Raw genomic sequence first — 19473 nt, forward strand, 5'->3', positions numbered from 1 at the left:
GTGGCTGCCTGTTTTGGAGTGGGGTTCTGATGATGCAGGGCACCTGTGTGAGAAAAGTCTGGTGGAAGCAGTCTCCGGGGTTAGGTTTAGCTTGTCTGCCCCATATCTAGTATGGGATCTGCGGATGGCGGCTTTCCTGGAGGTGACAACCCCTGCTCTGTAAATAATGGAGTAGATTAGGATGTGACACTGGGCAGGGAGTGATCTGTGAGCTATGTACACAGGCTCAGATTGCACAGTGAATGGATTTGTTTATTTGTGTCATTCTTGGATCATAGTATCGTCATGACCTCATCACTTCCTCATACTCTCCACCCTCCCCGGACTCTCCCGACATGCCATCACGCCTCTCCCGACATGCCATCACGCCGGGAGTGTCTGTCACCTGTCACTTTCCTGCACACTGAGCTATGAGCACCTGGAAGGAAGCCGCAGGGCGATTTCGCCCAGTTTGGGTCCAAAATTAATTCACTGGAGCTAAATCTGGCGCCTCGCTGCAATTGTACGTCGTGTGAGTGACACCTCGGCGTGCGTCAGACGGCTCCAGTCCTCATTCAATGTGGGTGTTGGAAACGGGGATTTATGTGTTTATTAATAACCAGCATGGAGTGTGCCAAGTTCAGTAACCCATAGCAACCGGTCTTCACATTTTTGGTTTACTGAAATCTGGTTGCTATGGTAACTACACTTTGATCTTTTGTAGAGAAGCTAGCTGGCCACAAACCGGTCAAATTTCGCGGACTCGGATGAAGTTTGAGTGTGGCCAAGTCGGCAACCCGGCGTTCAACAAAAGTGACCCTGTCATGGCAGAAGTACAAGGGGGCTGCCGTCCGTGTCCTAAAAAAGATGCTTTTTCCTGTCTGTATTGTATTTGCCATCAACACGCCACCGACCCGGAATAAGTATGACATCACAGCTCTATACTTCTGCTGGCGTTGGGCGCCCATGGGGGTCTCAACATGCCACCGACCTGGAATAATTATGCTGTAAACGACTGACATCACATCTCTATACTTCTGCCAGGTCAGAGACCCTAGAAAGGTTGAAGTCCATGCATCTCCATGACAGGGAAGGCTCAGCAGGGGCAGCTTCCATGACTCTACAGCCTTGGGCGCCCACGGGGGTCTCCCCCCTGCCTTGGGCGCCGACGCCCACTGTTTCAGTTCGGTGGTCCCGAAGGTATAGAGCCGGAGTGTTGATGTAATAGCCAGGCGTCTAGCATTGCTTAGTGCACGGGTCCCCTTTGAACATTTAAGGCCTTAAGCTGGGTACTCATGGAGTGAATTTTGGCTGACTCGGCAGGAATTGTCGGAAATTTGCTTGGTCTGTGTCCCTATCCCCTCTATTTGGATCAACTTTTGCTGAAGGAACATGTTGGCAATCCCTCGGTCGAATAGTACCTGCAGCCAATCAGCTGGGAGAACCATTTGGGTATTTTGACAGGGGGTGGCACCCCTGTCAGAATACAGAGCTCACAGCGGGAGAGTTTTTTTTGTTTTTGGTGGGTTTTTGTTTTTTTAATTTAGCCCGCAGGTTAAACAAAAATATAACCGTGGATACCAGACTTTAGACTTTAGCAGCGCACGGCTGCCTGGGGGGTCGGGGGTGCGTTACCGTGTGACTCCTTCCTAGTGAATTCACTTTAAAGTCTCTGACACATTCATCAGAATGAGGGCGATATTCACCCGCACAGTATCGGTTCAATCACTGCTGATTTGCATGTCCTTCACCTGAATTCAGCAACGGCGGCCATGTCTGTGCCAAGGGGTGCGGTGACTGCCTCTTCAGATGAGGACTATTCTAGAGAAGTGTTATTATACAGGATTGTGCAGCACTGAAGGGAGACGGTCCAGTCACAATAAAAGAGGGTTGGGAGGGCCTTTACCCTGAGAGCTTACAATCTAAAAGGGAGGAAATGATACAAAAGGTAGAAAGTAAAGTTCGGTGGAGGTGGGATCGGTCTTCCCTCCATGGTCATATATTTTGTTTAAGACGTTTTCTGGTGTACTTATCACACTTGTTCCTATTCGTTGTTTTAGGAGCTAAACGTTTGGCGATTTTTAGTTAAACAAAAAACTGAAATGGCCCAATTTTAGGCTACACCCGTTTTACAAATGTAACAAAGTATCCCAAAATAGAACTTTTGAGGAATGAAATTGTTACCATCGCTGACTTCCTGTCCCAAGCACATAACAGGAAGTAAGGAAATCTCTGAGGAGTTAGAGGAAATCCTTTCTTCAACAGGTGTCACCATTGGAAGATTTCCCCTCCGCTTCCTGTTCCATAAACCCCTGTCTGGTATTTATTTTATTTACTTGCTGTGCCCTATTAAGGGGAGGGCTTCTCCTTACTTCCTGTCCTTGAAACCCAACAGGAAGTAAGAAAAAAATCTCTTGCAATGGCACTTTCTGTGCCCATGACAACATTCACCAGGACAAAGAGAGGGTGAATCTCTCCAGTAGGGGCCCGCACACTATAGGAAACTGTTTTGGGGTTTCTAACTTTGTGGTTACAGATACAGGAAGTGAGCAAAATGACAGGAAGTAAACAATAGTGGGCAACGGTGCCCGTCTTTATTGCTTCCCCTGCCCATACAGGGGACATCACCTTACTTCCTGTTTGGTCAGCAGGAAAGGAAGTGAGGTGTAATCTCCTCAGGGAGGACGCACAGGTAGTAAAAACCTGACGGTGGTCCTGATGTATCCACAAGCACATTTTGGGGGGGAGTTGGGCTGGCGGTGATTTGTATACGTGTTGCAGCCACTCGGCTATCATTTTCAATGGTGGCATCCCCTGTGTTTACATTATAGGGACTTTGGGGGGAATTTATTGATTATCTGGAGCAGATTTGCACTGCAACCAATCAGCTTCTCTGTCATTTTCAAATCTTACCTGAGCAAGCTGAATAGAGAAGCTGAATAGAGAAGCTGATTGGTTGCCATGGGCAACTGCTCCAGTTTTGATAAATTCCCCCCATTAAAGCCGTACGTGTCTTGGGATTCCTGGGGCCACATGTTGGTCACAGCAAAGCCTGGAAGTCCACAATATGGCGGCTCACACGGGAGGATGTACATGACGAATGGTTGTTATATGTAGATTGTTCTGGTCATGGTTTTACTAACTGAAGCTTCCCTCTCCCCAGGTGGAAGAACGCTTTTCCAGGGTGCCGGAGCCCGTTCAGAAACGCATCGTCTTCTGGTCGTTCCCGCGCAGCGAGAAGGAGATCTGCATGTACTCCTCACTGGGGTACCACCCTCCGGACGGCGAACGTGACTCCCGGGTGCCCTTCAACCGCGGCCTGCAGCTCTTCCAGTCTGGAGCGGTGCAGCGAGTGCTCCAAGTTGGTAAGTGATGACCCAAGGCTATGAGAAAGTCCGGTCCGGGCCTGATCCTGCGCCGGCCGCCCTCAGCGATGAGGCTTTTATCTCATGTACAATGAACACAATCTGTTTATTATTGTGCGGGCTTTAGATGGCATTCACCGTGCCTGCATGTCCCTCGGGGGCCCAGCCGCTCTCGCCGATCAGGTTTAGCAGAATTATTTTGAACACAAACATAGGCCTCTGTTTAGCAGGTGCCAAGTTTTGTCTGCCTGTGCGCGTACATAGACCAAGGCGGCTTTTATTCACATGCAGAACGCAGAGATGCTTCTATGAATGGGCTGCTTTGTCGGGTCTCTGGGCCCCCAGTTTGATTCAGGCCCAGTAGGCCAGAACCATAAGCGTTTGGAGGATAGGCCAGAACCATAAGCGTTTGGAGGATGAGCAATTGCTGGTGCCTATAGAAGGCTGGTTGGGTTCTTCATTGCTGGTATTATAGGAGCTGTCAGGTTGCTGTAGGCATCAAGAACGGGCTGTGTGTTCAGTCAGGACCGGTCACTAAGCGGCACTGCCATGGTATCTTTAGGCCTCATTCACACTAGAAACAGCCGGTACGTACAACTCCACGCTGCGTGCACGGCCATATCGGGCTGTTCCCGGGAAGGACAGGTGCTGCGCGTGATCAGTACGCTGCCCCTGTCCTTTATGGGAATACGCAGCCATACGCCGTCCAACACTTACCTGCCCTGCACGTCCATGCGGGTGTACGTACTCGTACACTGACAGGATGGATCCTGTCTGCGTCCGAGCCGGGACACCCCCCGCACCCGTACGGACCTGCAGTTGAGATGAGTGTAGGGGGGCGTACGGCTGCATATTCCCATAGAGAAGGATGGGGGCTGCGTACTAATCACACGCAGCACCTGTCCTTTCCGGGAGCTGCCCGATATGGCCATGTACGCAGCACTAGTGTGAATGAGGCCTAAAAGTGTATTTAAAGGAGATGTAAAGTCCCAGCACGTCCTCTCCTCTTATATCATCAGCATTGTAATAGGGATACATACTGGAGTGGTTTCTGACAATACAATCAAAGCTTAAATCCCTTTTATGTAGTGAGTGCTGCCTTCAGTCTGCCCATCACTTCCAACAACTTCCTGGATTCCCAGTGTGCTTTGCATCTCTTTCCCTTGATAGGATGCAATCTTCATTGCTGAAGACTACATGTCCCAGCATGCATTGCGTCCAGCAAGTAATGCTAATGTTACATTGTTCAGACGCTGAGTTGTAGCTCACAAGGCATGCTGTGCGAGAATGGTGACCCCAGGAAGAGCATATTCAAAGGACAGAGTGGGATGGTGTCAGTGCATTGAGGAAGTACATCCTATGGGCATCTTCAATAGGTTTATAAAAATCTACATCAATATGGGTATTAGGAGTAGAATGGAAATGCAATATAAAAATACAGATTTATTTTTGTTTTTTGACCCTAGATACCCTTTAATAGGAGATCTTTGGGCATTTTTTTTAAAGTTTTGGATGGCGTGCGGAAGGATTAGAAGCCCGGAGTCGGGTTTATGTGGCTAAATGTAGGAAGAGCCGGCGTACTAAACTGAAAATCCCAATGGAAGGTTCTGCGCAGCCAGATAACGTGGGAACCCATGCCATTGAAATGTCGCATTCAGTGATGTTGGGGCTTCAGTACACTTTTTTTTTTTTTTTCCCCATGGATGACCAATCAGGATGCCAGACGGCACCTCGTGACTCGCCGCCCAGCTTCCTAATTGGTCAGGCAGCCTCTGAAGCCGATGTTTTTTTGCTAGAACACAGGCAGTCAGGAAGCCGGGCGACGGCTCATGATCCGCTGCCCAACTTCCTGGCGATCGGGGCACAAGGCACCGGTACTCTGTATCAGCGAGTGCCGCAAAAAAAATAAAAAATCGGTACTCCATACCGAAAAACTGGCATCGGTGCATACCTAGTCCACATACAAAGGCCGGCTAATAGTGTGGATGGCAGCCATCAAGAGTTGTGTGTTTTTGTTGTTTTTTTTTTTTTTCTAATTAAACCCTGAAAAGTGTAAGGCCAGCCTCAGAGGGGCATTTACTTTTAGAAGAGATTTTGTCTTGCTTCCTGTTTCTCTTGGACAGGAAGTGAAGGTAAATCTCGTGAATGGATTTGATTTGTCTCCGTGTGGGTGAAGTGTAGGACACAAAGGCTCTCTCTAGTCCAAGGCTGGACAAATCCCAGGGGCCCGGTCACCAATACTCCTTAAAAATTACAGATTACAGCTGGCGCCCATCCTTTCGGGTTTTCACTGGTTGTTGTCAATGGAGCTGACTCTGGATTCTATAATGATGTGATCGCCCCCCCCCGGGTTCCTGTTACACATGTGATGGACGTGTTGCACATTCTACTTATACTGATCTCGGGAGGAATGTAGACGCTTTCACCTGTAACTGTCCACACCTGACATTGCAGGCAGCGACTTGTCGCGGAGGTGACAGTTGGTGACAATTATCGCGTCACGCCAGATTTTGTTTTTTTTTCTCCCTTTTGTCCGCCTGACTCAGTGGCCTGAGAGAGCGCCGGCTTGCCCAGGCCTGTTGCCCTGTATTTAGTCAGTGGGCACGCCTGTGCATGTGCCACAGCTCCGCAGGAACCCAAAATACAATCTGCCGAGACGAGACGTGATGCCGCGTATCGGAGGAGAGTGGTCACGCAGGTTGTGGCAGTTTCTGAATCCTCGTCTGAAAATCTAACCTTGGTTATTTAGTTCCGGGTATTAGTGGGAATTCTGTGATCATTTACCACCAAAATAATAATAATCCTCTAAGCCTACGGGGTTTGAAAACCTCAGTCCCTATGAATGCTGTCGTTTTGTATGTCAGAGAAAATGATGCACACAACCTATACAGGCTCTGTTTGACTTGGGGGGCATTTATAAAGTACAAACCAGCTGTGTGCTTTACAAATGTGTATACAGTGTAGTGCTTTACTGGCTTCTGAACCCTGACCTGTATTAAATTAATACAGTGGGGGGGAATGCCGGGAGGAGAGCCTGGTCACACACCCAGCCATTACTCCATCTTCGGAGCGCTCTCTGCAATGCTAACCAGGCTGTATGTCATTTTATGAATGGCCTGTAAAATGCAGACCACTACATAGCATAACTGGGAATGTACAGCGTTGGGCAATATCTGCTCATTGCTGGAAATGGGCCCCTTAGAAGCTCAGCGCAGTGATTTTGGGCTTTACCATTTCACTTTCATTGCACGTCCGCTATGCTGGCCATGCACATGACGGTTTCAGCCAGCCCGTGCTCACTAATACAAGTGACAGCGATTTTTCACATTTCCTTCAATTTTATGGATTGATATAGATTTACTATGTGGAGAGTTATTGCTGCCGAACAAAAATCATTCGGAAATCCGGAACCCCATCAAGCAAGCTGATAGAATGTGTGTGATTTGGATTTTTGGGGGTTGCTTCAACTCTATGGCCCTGTGGTTGTTGGTGGTAGTGGATCATTATTTTCCCCATTCTTCTAAAAAAAAAAAAGTGCACTCGCTAAAAGTAAACTTAAAGGAGAACTATGGGGTCAGTGTTTTACCCCATAGTTCTCCTCAGGGTCACAAGAGGATAAACTAGCGTTCTCCTGGGATCCAAAGCTCAGTATATGGCAAGCTACAGCTCGCGGTATACTGAGACCGCCGCAGCCGGGACGGATCCCGACATTACTGTCGAGATCCACCCAGCTGCGTGATTGACAGCTGGCTCTGCCTATCTAGAGACAGAGCCAGCTGTGCCCGTCCCCACCCCCGTCCGTTCCGCCAGTCAGCGCTGGAGGATCGGAGAGGGAGGGGGGAATCCCTGCGGGGAGCCGTGAGTGACAGTCATGGCTCTCTACAGGGAGTTGATCGAGAAGTGAGCGAGCGCCGGTATGTGTTCGCTCACTTCCCGATCTATTGAGCCGATGTGTGACCGTTTCATTGTCACACTTCGGCTCGAACTATGAGGATGAGTGAAAATCACTCGCCTCATAGTTCTCCTTTTAAACATTCCTTTAGGCCTTGTTCACACCAAGCGCGGAGCAGATCCGGACCAGAGCAGGTGCAGACCGGATCAAAACTGCATCCAATGTATTCCTATGGTATTTTGACCTCCAGTTCACATCGCAGCGTGCGGATCCAGACCAGATCCAGACCGGATGAAAAAAATGCGGCAAGCCCTATTTTACCTGCTCTGGAACGCATCAAAAACGCATGCAAGTGCCTGAAAGTCCATGTTAAACTTTTAAAAAAACGGCCCTAAACGCGTCTAAAACGCGGCACAACCCACTACACTGCGTGTGCAGAAACCTGACCGGATCTGGTCTGCATTTGGTGTGAACAAGAACAAGTCACCCTGTCAAGTTTAAAAAAAAAATAAAAAAATAAAGAGGTGAAAGTGTCCTGCGAAAGAAAGAAGGAGCAGTATACGTGTCTCTGGGTCCTGTGTTTCCTTCCTTCCAGTGTTGGAGCCTATGGCTGTTTTGTTTGACACTTCCAGGAGTGTCCGATGCCTGTGCCCCCCACCACACACCGTAGCTCCATCCTCTGACCAGTCACTGACAACTGAACCATAACATGTGGCAGGGGACACAAGCATCTAGGGCCCGAGGCGTGTGACGGAGGACAATACTAGGCTGATACCCAGTCTGTCATGCGTCACGGATCCCACACATGTCCTGACCGTGGAGACCTGAGACAGACTGAGAGCCCTCAATGGTTTTATTGAGGGCCCAGCAAGCCTGCGCACATGTTTGCTTGGGTTCTGTTACTCTGCGATGAGTGGTGGGTGGCTGGGCTCGTTGTAGTGAGAGAGGAAACCTTTCCATATGAAGTTATTGCGTTTGACAATATTGTATTTTTCTTTTTTTCTAGCTGATTTTTGTTTTGTTTTTATTTATTTGTATTTCTTTGTCACCAATGTCAAAACCGCAACCCATAAGACAGAGGAAACTGTCAATCACTTTGGAAGAGATCTATGCCATGCTCCCAACTCTGCACTCATTGCCCATTATGTGGAGTTCCCTACCAGGGGAGGAGGACTGGGCTCTTTTTAGCTCTGGGGAGCCAAATACAGCCAACTACCCCCTTCATAGAAGGGGCACATTACTCTGGCTAAATGCATGCCGTGGTGCTACGTTTCTTGGTGGTTATGGTGAGCGGTGGGTGTTCTAGTGAACATGGTTTATTGGGATGCCTTTTCCACCGTCAACTTTCTTTTGTGGATCCCTGTTTTCGGTTACTTGACCTTTCAGAGTCCGAGAAATAGCTGCTGCTGGAAGCCGGTAGCTATATAATGCCTGCCATGTGTTATTGACTTCGGGTCCTGTTGTGCTCAATGATTAATGGGGAAGTATCTCGTCTCAGGGCCAACAGACCAGCGATCAATGGTGAACGATCTCCTCTTGGGGCCATCAGCCAACATAGCTTATTAGTACTGGCCTAATACGGTAGCAATTCCTCCCGGCCTTGGCCTCCCCTTGCTCCCGTCCTTCCTTTTTGCATTCGCTCTAAATAGGAATTACATGAAGGTAGGATGGGATGGGAATCGAGAATTGTGTGCAAGTGTCTTATACACGTTTAGAAGCCAAAGGCTGACTGGGTCCACCATGAACCTTCCATAGCTAAAATATCGGCTATGGGTGTCATAGAAGGAACTGGAATACATGACGGTAGGAAAGGAACAGAGTTGGGAAATGTGCATGAGTCTAATACACATAAGAAGCCACGAGCTGACTGGGTCCACCATGTTCTATCCATAGCTATAATAGCCTCTGTGGGTGTTGTTATAGGAGAAACTGGAATACATGAAGGTAGGACAGGATGGGAGTCGAGAATTGTGTGCGAGTGTCCAATACACAATAAAAGTCTCGGGCTGACTGGGTCCACCATGTTCTATCCATAGCTAAAATATCCTCTATGGGTGTCCTTATAGGACGAACTGGAATACATGAAGGTAGGAAAGGAACCGAGTCGGAACTGTGCATGTGTCCAAGACCCAAGAAGCCACGGGCTGACTGGGTGCACCATGCTCCATCCATACCTAAAAACATCCTCTGAGTATTTAGTGGTCATATGAAGACTGTCCAGTTGTCTATGGTTCCTATTGGGGGGGGAAAAACGCACCTATGTTTGGACTTGCACAGGCAGATCTTTTGTCCCATTAGTGCAGCGGTTCTCAACCTGTGGGTCAGGACCCCTTTGGGGGTCGCCGGGAGTCTCCCGCTATTAGATAATAGGCTCCCGACCGCCCGGGAGAGAAACACTTTCTCCCGGAAAGGTTTAATCTGCTCGATCGAGCAGAGTAAACCTTTTGCTGCGATTGTTTTTTTATTTCTGACTTCGGAGCCCCGGCCGCCGTAAGTCAGAAAAAAACAAATAAATTGGCATTGGACCGCATAGCTACATTCCTATGGGCTATTTCACTTTGCAATAGCAAACTAGCTATTGCACCCGCCCACTCCTGCTGTCAATCAGCAGAGGGGGACCTGCAGTTCTCCATCAGGTCCCCATCTAGTGATTTTATCATCATCATCATCATCATCATCATCATTATTATTATTATTATTAATAATAAAAGCTGACACCCTCGGCTTGTGTTATATGGTTTGCCATTTTAGCTGTTACAACAGTGGTTCTCAACCTGTGGGTCGCTGTGTGATTTCTGCTCTGCTAGGTGAGAGTCCTCCTCAGCCCTCTCCTAGCGCAGCAGTGTCAGCAGGGGCGTATCTGCCACTAGGCAAACAAGGCGTTTGCCTGGAGCGGCAGATTCCCAGAGGGCGGCAATTGCTGCGGGGAGAGAAGATTGAGAGAAGGGGAGAGAACCTTAGGACATCGTAGCGGCAGTGACGCGGACGGCGGTGACCATACAGAGGGCGGCGCTGGTTTGACTGCTCCGGTGAGTGATCGTCATGGGTGCGGGGGGTTTGTGGTGTTGTTTGGTGATGGCGAGGTGGCGGCGGCTCATGATGTCAGCCGGGGGGAGGGGAATTGTTTGCTGATGGCGAGGCCGCGGCTCATGATGTCAGCCCCCTTGGTGCTGTCGGCCAGTCCACCGAAATGTTAGTACGGGGGGGGCGGCGTCACTGTCCTGCCTAGGGCAGCAGGTTTCCTAAATACACCGCTGAGTGTCAGTTCTCCCACCAAGCCGCCAGATGTCGCTGCAGCAGCCGCGTCAACCCTAAATTTTACCGTTGAAGGGTCACCACAACTTGGCAAATGTTACCAAGGGGTCCAGGCCCTAGAAAGGTTGAGAACCACTGCATTAGGGGGACATGCTTCAAGTTTGTTCCTTTAACAGTTGATGATGATGATGATGATGATCATCTACAGTCTTCCCCGTGTTCCTTCTTACATAAACTGCATGTAGAGCCTGTTGTATTATTTATGGAGGGTCCTGATTACCTGGCCCCTCCCCTGCTCTCCATGTGCTTGAGAATTAGGTTAGGGCGAGTTTGTGTGAACAGATGGGAAGCGGAAGGTTGGTTGCACAATGCTGCCCCCATCGCTACAAACTGGAGATTATAAACTGGTTTCATGACTCTTCCCTCTGCTGATCATAATCGGGAGTCCATCTGGGTGCATCCAGGCCCCCCCCCCCAATCTGGGTCTGTCTATTCTACAACTAATTGTACTGCAATTGCAATCCTGGAAAATGTATCCGCCGGTCATTTTTGGAACTGCTTGTGTTCTATGTGCTCGGATGCTCCACCTCGCGGGGGGACAATTGTCTCCTAATATTTGATTAAAAATGATGTGCTTAGAACTTTTTTTCTGTATCATTTACCCACGCCATCTTTTGATGTGCGTTCTCACCAACCAGTAATTAGATTATGCCAGTGGGAAGCTTTATCTAACACTGCTCAATGGGAGGTCAATGAGACAGAAGATTTGGGGAGGGGGCGATTTTGGGCTGCTGATAACCAACAAACAAATGGTCTTTTATCTCGGCTTGCCTATAGTTTTGAGTCGCTTGATAGAAACCATTATTTATGGTCGGCTTTAGATTTTACTTTGGGTTTGGAAATGCTCTGCGTGCTGGCATTCCACGTTAACATAAAAATTAAAACTTCCCGTTCTGTAAATTTTCTGTGTTTTTTGAAATTTGTTGAACAAATTGTTGTATATCTTGTGGCGTGATTGTATTTGCTCCTCGTGGATGTAGGCACATCTCACTCTTTAGTACTGCTGTACAGTGGTTGTGATTTACTTCTCCTTTAAGTCTACCAGTCAAGCGTGACTGACCGAAAACTAAATGGAACTATAACGTAGCAGTTGGACAGTTGCGTTGAAAATTTTGGTAAATTCTGAAATGGGTAATTGAAAATACTCTGACCTGAATAAAAGTATCCCTGGGGTGGGCAACCCTAAATCCCAACATGGCTATGCTTCTGGGAGTCATGCCTGTAATGGTCAAGTCTTGCAAAGCCTCATGGGGCTTGTAGTTTTATAACAGCTGGAGTTGCCCACACCTTGAATGTCCTCTTCTAACCTCCTCCTCTCTCTTCTTGTAGGGTTCCACCTCAGCGGATCAGTCACAGAAACAGGGGAACCGGAGCGGACCTACCAAGTATCCATCAGCTTTGACAGGTGCAAGATCACTTCGGTCAGCTGTGGCTGCGAGAACAGAGACATTTTCTACTGCGCGCACGTGGTGGCGCTGTCCCTCCACCGCATCCGGCGGGCGCGAGGAGTGGAGCTGAGGCTTCCCATCTCGGAGACTCTGTCCCAGATGAACAGGGACCAGCTGCAGAAGTTTGTGCAGTACCTGATCAGCGAACATCACACGGAAGTGCTGCCGACCGCCCAGCGACTAGCAGACGAGATCCTTCAGCTGGGGTCTGAGATCAACCGGGTGCATGGTAAGATCGGGAGTTCTTACAATGGGGTTCCGTATGCTACGAGTTCTGATGGGTCTTCCTTTTATTAATTCTAAATGGGACAAATTCTAAGGTTCTTCTTTAAAGTAGCTCAGGGATTGAAATATAGGGGCTGCCCTTGCTGACTAGTGTTTGAAAGGCCGGGCTCCAGAGCTGTCACCTTGATTCTGACTCCGTTACTTGGTGTGTCCTGGTCAAGTGTGAGCATATTGGAGGACCTGACCTGTCTGCTTACTTGGTCCAGATAGGTGACTCTGTAGAAGGAAGGATGATAACACTAGAGCTTTCATCTTCAAAACCAAGCAATACGGGATTCCAGCATTACAGGCATTAACCCCGTACAGCGGCCAGAATAGAATAATTTTTTTTGCTATGGTGATCCTTAGTGATGTCCTGATACTGGTATCGGCATCGGGGCCGATACCAGGCATTTTTGTACTCGTGAAAATGCCCCGTATTCTTAAGGCCAATACCGGCCCTTTAAATTTTCAAATCACAGTGGCCGTCCGAGTTCCCGCGCCTGTGGGGACCTGCAAGTAGCTGTCCATGGCATTGCCTTTCCGGTTGTATATGTCCTCCTTCCCGGCGCAGGCACAGCCATGGACAGCCCCACACACCGTACAGTACAGCCCCGTACATCGGCACACTCCGCAGCATAGGAACTGCCTGCAGAGATCGACATGTCACCCGGGGGAGCTCAGCACGCGGCCTGGTGAGAATAATTCTGGTGTGGGGACATGGACTTGTAGGCAGGTGTGGGGACATGGACTTGTAGGCAGGTGTGGGGACATGTATTCATTTCTGGCGACATCTTTATTTAGCTCTGGTGAGAAACTGCCTTAAAATCATCAGTCTGTTGTTTTAGAAAAAAATGCCATGTCCCCATAAGGAAAAGTATCGGTAATTGATATCGGCAAGTACCTGAGGGCAAGTACTTGGTCTTAAAGTGACATCCCTAGTGATCCTTTAAGGAAAAACTTGAGATCAGTACAGGAACATTGTGTGAGAAGATTGTGCTGTGCCCGGTCATTTTAGCAGAACGTACATGTTAATGTTGAATGAACATGGAAATGGCCTCAGTGCTGGTTTTCTCCTATGGGGGCCATTAATGTAATGCAGGAAAATTAATTTCATAGGTATCCAGTGTTCATCATTTTTTCTACTTTTGCTTCTCAGGAGCTCCAGACCCCACTGCGGGTGCAGGACGAGAGGACGACAACTGTTGGCATTTGGACGAGGAACAAATTCAGGAGCAAGTGAAGCAGCTTCTGTCCAATGGGGGTTATTATGGAGCCAGCAAGCAGCTGCAATCTATGTTCAACAAGGTGAGCTTTGCCCTTGGTGTCCAGTAAAGTCCTTGAGTGTCCTCCTCCAAGCAACTTTGATGTTGTCTTCCGGGGGGTGGATGGTAAAGAATTGCACAGATCAGCCCCTCTGCAGCCCTCTCAACTTGTGAGTGCTCAGACTCTGAGAGGGAAGGGCAGACATGATAGCACATTCGCATGCAGTATATCCAATTGGCTAGCAAGGAACTTGCTGATTGGAAGAGAGAGAAAAGTGAGAAGAGACATGACCAGTCAATAGGCGGAACGAGGACGCCGCAGTATTACTTTACTGTATGTAGTGTTGTCCGCCTGGGTGCATCATGTGGCAGAGCAGTGTAAATCTCAGGCGTGACTGTACAGAAATACAAATCCTCCAAGTAAAACCTCTTCCATATATGCATCTCATCTATAGTTGTCTACCTATATTTCAGTTTGCCGTTGTGTTGGTGTATGTTGTGACATGTCTGTTATTTGCTGTCACATGTACTGATCGGTTCGCATTGATATGGAGCTTTCACCTGTACTGTTGCGTCTCATAACCTCCTTTTTATTCCTTTATCCCGCCAGGTCCGGGAGATGCTGAGGATGCGAGACTCTAACGGAGCCCGTATGCTCATTTTGATGACGGAACAGTTTTTGGAAGACCCCCGCCTTGCACTCTGGAGGCAGCAGGGAGCCGGGATGACGGACAAATGTCGGCAGCTATGGGATGAGTTGGGTAAGTTGTGTGGCATCCACAGGGATCTAGATAGACCGGAACCGAGGCTGATCCACATGTGGCACTTAGAGGGGTTCTGTGATCTACATGTAGATTAATGTTATGTCCTCTTTAACTCTGTATTAATATATAAAGTGTGCATGTATTTCCCCCATTGTAGTGTTCTCCTCCCTCATTATGTACATTTGTTCTGTGTGGGGGTGCACAGCTCAATCTTCAGTTTATCACCAGCAAAGCCTCATTAAACATTTTTCTCACACACACACACACACACACACACACCCCCCCCCCAGCAATAAATCTGTTTTAATGATCTGTGGGTGTATCTTCTATAGCTTAGTTATTGAATGGCTTATGACGGCAGATCTAAGGCTGCAGTTGACAATAACAAATGCATGCCTGCTATATAATTCATCATGTGCCCTTACATCTTCATTAAAGTCATCTATTTGGGGCACTTTGACTTTGCGTTTGTAGTATTGTGTTTGTTTTAAGAAAGGTTCATCTGTAAGTCCCCTCTTTTTAATTTTTCTTTTTCCCTTTCTGTGACAGGTGCATTGTGGGTTTGTGTGGTTCTCAGCCCGCATTGCCGCCCAGAGGAGAGGGAGTCCTGGTTGCAGCTGCTCAGACGATGGAACGCAATGGACATTTGTCCTCTGGAAGAGGGGAACTATTCACTGGATGGGCCAGGAACACAGACCATGCCTCAGAGTTTAAGTGCAGTGCAAGGTAAGTCTACATGGAAGGTGTATGAGGCAGGTTGGGGTGTGATCATGGAGGGTGGCACAGGCTTCTCCCCAAGGGAGTTGTATGCCCAAAATGTTCTTAGCTTCTTAGCTCAGGGTAATTTTAGGGATCCACTTGCTTCGCAGCTACTCTTGTTGGATTGAAACCTCTGGTTACTGTCTGATAAGGGAAGCATCCCAGCTCTGCGTACTGAACACAGCTTGTCAGGTGACCACGCTGACCAATGAGTGCTCTTAATTTGCAAGCAAAATGTAGAATAAAGAGCACAGGGCTGTGAATGCTGTGTACAATCCTATAAAGCCATTGAGGGATAACAGGGTGATGCCCGGTTATCCAAATATGACCCGGGGGGGGGGGGGGACTTCCCATATGTAGGAATGACGATAGATTTACAGATGCTGGTCTACATTTACATATAAATGTCCATCCAAGAAGTAGTTATATTGTACTGCACATCATATTTTGAAGATGGCTTGCCCTTGATGAATCAATGTATACTGCAAAAGCTTCTCAATGCGTTTCGCCAGATGTGGCTTCTTCAGGAGGACAAATCCAGTTGATACCCAACAGGCTGGCTTATATTTACTGTAACAAGAGGGAAAACTCAAAGGCCTGGACATCAGCTCCCCCCTGTGTAGGGTCAATTGTTTCCGAGAACCACACGCACTCCTTACGGTGTGCAACCTTCCAATGGTGGTGGTGCTCTGGTGATCACACGCATGGCGTCGGGTCACCGGCACACATAGATGAATTCAATATCTCTTTTGATATGCTTATTGAAAAATGTCACAGCATGTCATTAGAAGCTGAAGCTAGCGTTTCGGGACCTCGCAGGGACCCTTCATCAGAGCGACATGGTGACGAAGGGTCCCTACAAGGTGCGGTAACGCTAGCTTTAGCTTCTAATGACATGCCGTGACATTTTTCAATAAGCATATCAAAGAGATATTTAATTCATCTGTGTGTGTGTGCCGGTGACCTGTTGAGACTCCCCTGTGTAGGGAGCCGTACAGGAAGCAATATATCTAGGTAGGACGGCCCATGATCCTCACAGGTGAACGGATGCGTTGTCATCGAGGTTTGCTCCTCGGCAGACTCCCTCACAAATAAATGCACAATGTACAATCATACATCAGCAGCCCCACAGAGGGTAAGGAGCATTGCTCCTAGGTAAGAATGGGGGGGGGAGTGGGCAGTTTGGTGATTGGAATTCCATTTTCCCAAGTTCACCTGGCAAAGTGGAATTACCCTTTTAAGCATTGTAGCCTCTAAACAGCAAAGCATCCAGTCAGGTTGCAATTTCAAAAGCAAAGAAGAGTTTAGCAATGGCCACCTATGACTTTTCATAGTATGGGTTTCCACCAGGGTGTTTGCTCCTTTTAGTGTTCAGATTGAGATCAGGATAGAGGCAATTCCATTATCGCAGAACGGTACATATGGATAGATCTTTAGGTGAAGCCTAGCGGTATCAATTTTCAGTTCATTTTAACCCCCGTGTGTCTATGCCTGCAGCTCCTGCACCCCGTCAGACAGTTTTTGCCCGGGCTCTCAAGGCTGGAGAGCTGCGCTGGAATGATCCCCACCTACAGAGAGTGCTGAATGGAGAGACTGCCCCTCCAGGTGCCGGGGTAAAGAACAACACCGACAAGCTGTCCTATGACCCGCAAGGCCGACCGTTATGGCTAGGAGATCATTTCCCGGTGGCCTGCGCTCGCGTTGATGCACTGCGATCCCACGGGTATCCACAGCAGGCTCTGAGGCTGGCTGTCTCTGTGGTGAACACCATGAGGCTTCAACGGCAGCATCAGATGGAAGGGCTGAAACAGCAGAGGAAAGGTGAGCAGGGGTGATGACAATTCTGATCATTGCTTTATTTTGACTATTCTACTATACTGGGTTTGGCCAACAGGCATCTGTGTGAATTTAGAGTATGTAACAAACATTTACATCCCAAATGGGAGCCAAATTCCACCGTAATTTCAGGATAAGAATCCTTTTTTTTTTTTTTTTTTTTTTTTTTTTATGCGTCTCATGGGCTTTCCCCCCTATGGCTGGGTATATGTGACTCATGGCACTCCTATGGCTGGGTATCTGTGCCTTTTTATCATGCTCCTGTGGCTGGGTAACCATGTCTTTATGGGGCTCTCCCTATGGCTTCTGGGTAGCTGTGCTTCATAAGGGTCCACCTATGGCTGCTGGGTAGCTAGGCTTCATAGGAGGTCCCCCTATGGCTGTCAGTAGTGGGGATGGTCATGGGTACAGCAGGGCTCCCACTGACACTAAAAACTGAATGGGTACAAATAAAGTATAATTCTTATTAGCACATTTATACATTTCTCAGGCCCACCTCTGATCCTCTTCTTTTCTTTAGAACTGCAGATGAAAGGTAGCACCACTCTAACCAACCTGGAGGGGTGGATTGGCCACCCACTGGATCCAATTGGCTGTCTCTGCAGGACCTTCTTAGAGGCCAGTTTGCCCGAAGATGAAGGACCAGCGCCATTTCCAGGTAGGTGGTTGTTTCCACAAGCTGAATGGAATTCATAAAGCCTTTTGACATGAAGTTGTGTGTCATCAGGTGAATAGAATTGAGGTTGCTGGTATCTGAGATGTTCAATGCTTCCTCATCCTTTAGAGCGTGCTGACATGATTTCTCTTTGCAGAAATAGGCGGGGAGCAGAGGAAGGTTATGTACCAACATGTCCCAGTTCTTGGAGGATCCCAGTCTGGAGAGTCTCTGCTCTGCTTGGCACTGGAAGTGGCCCTCATGGGCTTGGGGCAGCAGCGAGCAATGCCGGAGGGACTGTACGCACAGGACAAGCTGGTGCGAAGTGAAGAGCAGATCATCGGCCTGCTGGGAACATTAGAAATGGGAGAGAGGCTGGTCCAAGTCCTAAGGAAGCAAGCAATGCTGTTATTAGAAGGTATGCATAAAATGGTGGATATTAATGGGGCTGATGGGGAGGGTCATTTGACTTGTTCAAGCCCTACTCTAACTCGATGACGTTTTGATGTCCTTGTTTTTTTTTTAACTTTGTGTGACCTATTGCATTTACAACCCACTAATGCACACTCTATTGTCCCCAGGCGGTCCATTTAGCGGTTTCGGTGAAGTGATCTATAGAGAGAGCGTTCCCATGCATACATTCGCTCGATTCCTATTTACTGCTTTACTCCCACATGACTCTGACTTGGCCTATCGTGTTGCTTTACGGGCTATGAGGTGAGTTGTCGTGAGAACTGTATCTGTGATCTGTCCTTTACCGCTGATCCTGTCATCTGATTGGTTGGTCTCAACGGAATTGTCTTTTCTCTGTTCAAGGCTGCCTGTACTGGAGTCTGTCCTTCCTCCCCATGGATCAGACATCATGCCATTGGACTCCATGCTGACTAGTCGCTTTCCCCGCTGGTTTATCTTGGGGCATCTGGAGACACGGCAATGTGAGCTGGCATCAGCCATGTTGACTACTGCCAAGGGTAAGGTACTGATGAGATATGAACATGTGGGTTAAAAATCTGTTTTCACTGGAATGCCCTACCTGGTCCATTTTGTTCTGGCACCAGTCATTTGGAAATGACAATGCCACTGTCTCAGTTATTTAACACTAAGCATGTGCTGATGGTTTAAATAGATGAGGAAGGCTGCTAGTCATTTTATTGTCGCCTTGTCCTTCCATTTATTGGTGGTTTTTATATACTGTTGATCTGTATCTGATTCTCTTTGTCCTCCTCCATAGGCGATCCTAAGTGGCTTCACACAGTCCTGGCCTCCATCCAGCAGCACATCCACTCCCCGGCTCTGCTCTTCAAGCTGGCCCAGGATGCTTGTAAGACAGCAACACCCCCCAATTCTCCTCCGGACACCACCCTGCTGAACATCTCTCTGGAACTGGGATTACAGGTGAGAGGCAAAGTGTAAAATATCCGGATTTGGATGTCACCCATGAGTTATGGCCATGAGTAGTACTGAGAAAAATGTGGAGGGCGGTGACATGGCTCATCAGTTATTGCTGAAGTAGCGATGTCAATCGTGTAAAATAACTCCTATCTTGTATCGATGGTAGTTCTAAAATTCTGGGATTCCACATTTAGTCACAAAGAAAGTAGCAAAGCAAAAGTCCCCAGCAGACACCTGTGCTGGGGGAAACTTGAAGGCCGCCATTGTTGAACTCTGCTTCCTGGATGGTTTGCGGATTCAAAGGCTTCAATGCATTGAGTTGCTGATTGGTGAAGGTCAAGGGTGGCAGCCCACACATTGGTCTCAGTTGGGGTTTCCATTAATGGCTGTGGACATCATTATGAACTTTCAAAGGTTCCCCCTTTGACTGATCACACAAGTATAACACTATACTTCCTGTCCGCATAGCCAGTATATTAAGTAGGGATGCACCGATACCAGGATTTCGGTATCGAGTACAATTACCGATATATATATAT

General features: G+C 48.1%; 1 protein-coding gene across 2 annotated transcripts in view; it reads left to right on the top strand.

Annotated features, from left to right (window-relative positions):
- The window catches only part of ZSWIM4 (zinc finger SWIM-type containing 4), a 27462-nt gene that overhangs the window by 3136 nt on the left and 4853 nt on the right, over window positions 1-19473 (top strand). Inside the window, exons 2-12 of one of the 2 annotated variants that reach the window (XM_018570464.1) lie at window positions 3143-3344; window positions 11881-12228; window positions 13423-13571; window positions 14139-14289; window positions 14842-15018; window positions 16549-16872; window positions 17408-17545; window positions 17700-17960; window positions 18124-18259; window positions 18359-18513; window positions 18774-18937. In XM_018570464.1, coding sequence (XP_018425966.1) covers window positions 3143-3344; window positions 11881-12228; window positions 13423-13571; window positions 14139-14289; window positions 14842-15018; window positions 16549-16872; window positions 17408-17545; window positions 17700-17960; window positions 18124-18259; window positions 18359-18513; window positions 18774-18937 — 2205 coding nt within the window. The remainder of the gene's footprint in view (window positions 1-3142; window positions 3345-11880; window positions 12229-13422; window positions 13572-14138; window positions 14290-14841; window positions 15019-16548; window positions 16873-17407; window positions 17546-17699; window positions 17961-18123; window positions 18260-18358; window positions 18514-18773; window positions 18938-19473) is intronic. The other variant, XM_018570466.1, reaches the window with a different exon arrangement.

This window comes from Nanorana parkeri, unplaced genomic scaffold (assembly GCF_000935625.1).
Source record: "Nanorana parkeri isolate BGI_ZX_2015 unplaced genomic scaffold, ASM93562v1 scaffold1536, whole genome shotgun sequence".
In the NCBI taxonomy this organism is placed as follows: Eukaryota; Metazoa; Chordata; class Amphibia; order Anura; family Dicroglossidae; genus Nanorana; species Nanorana parkeri.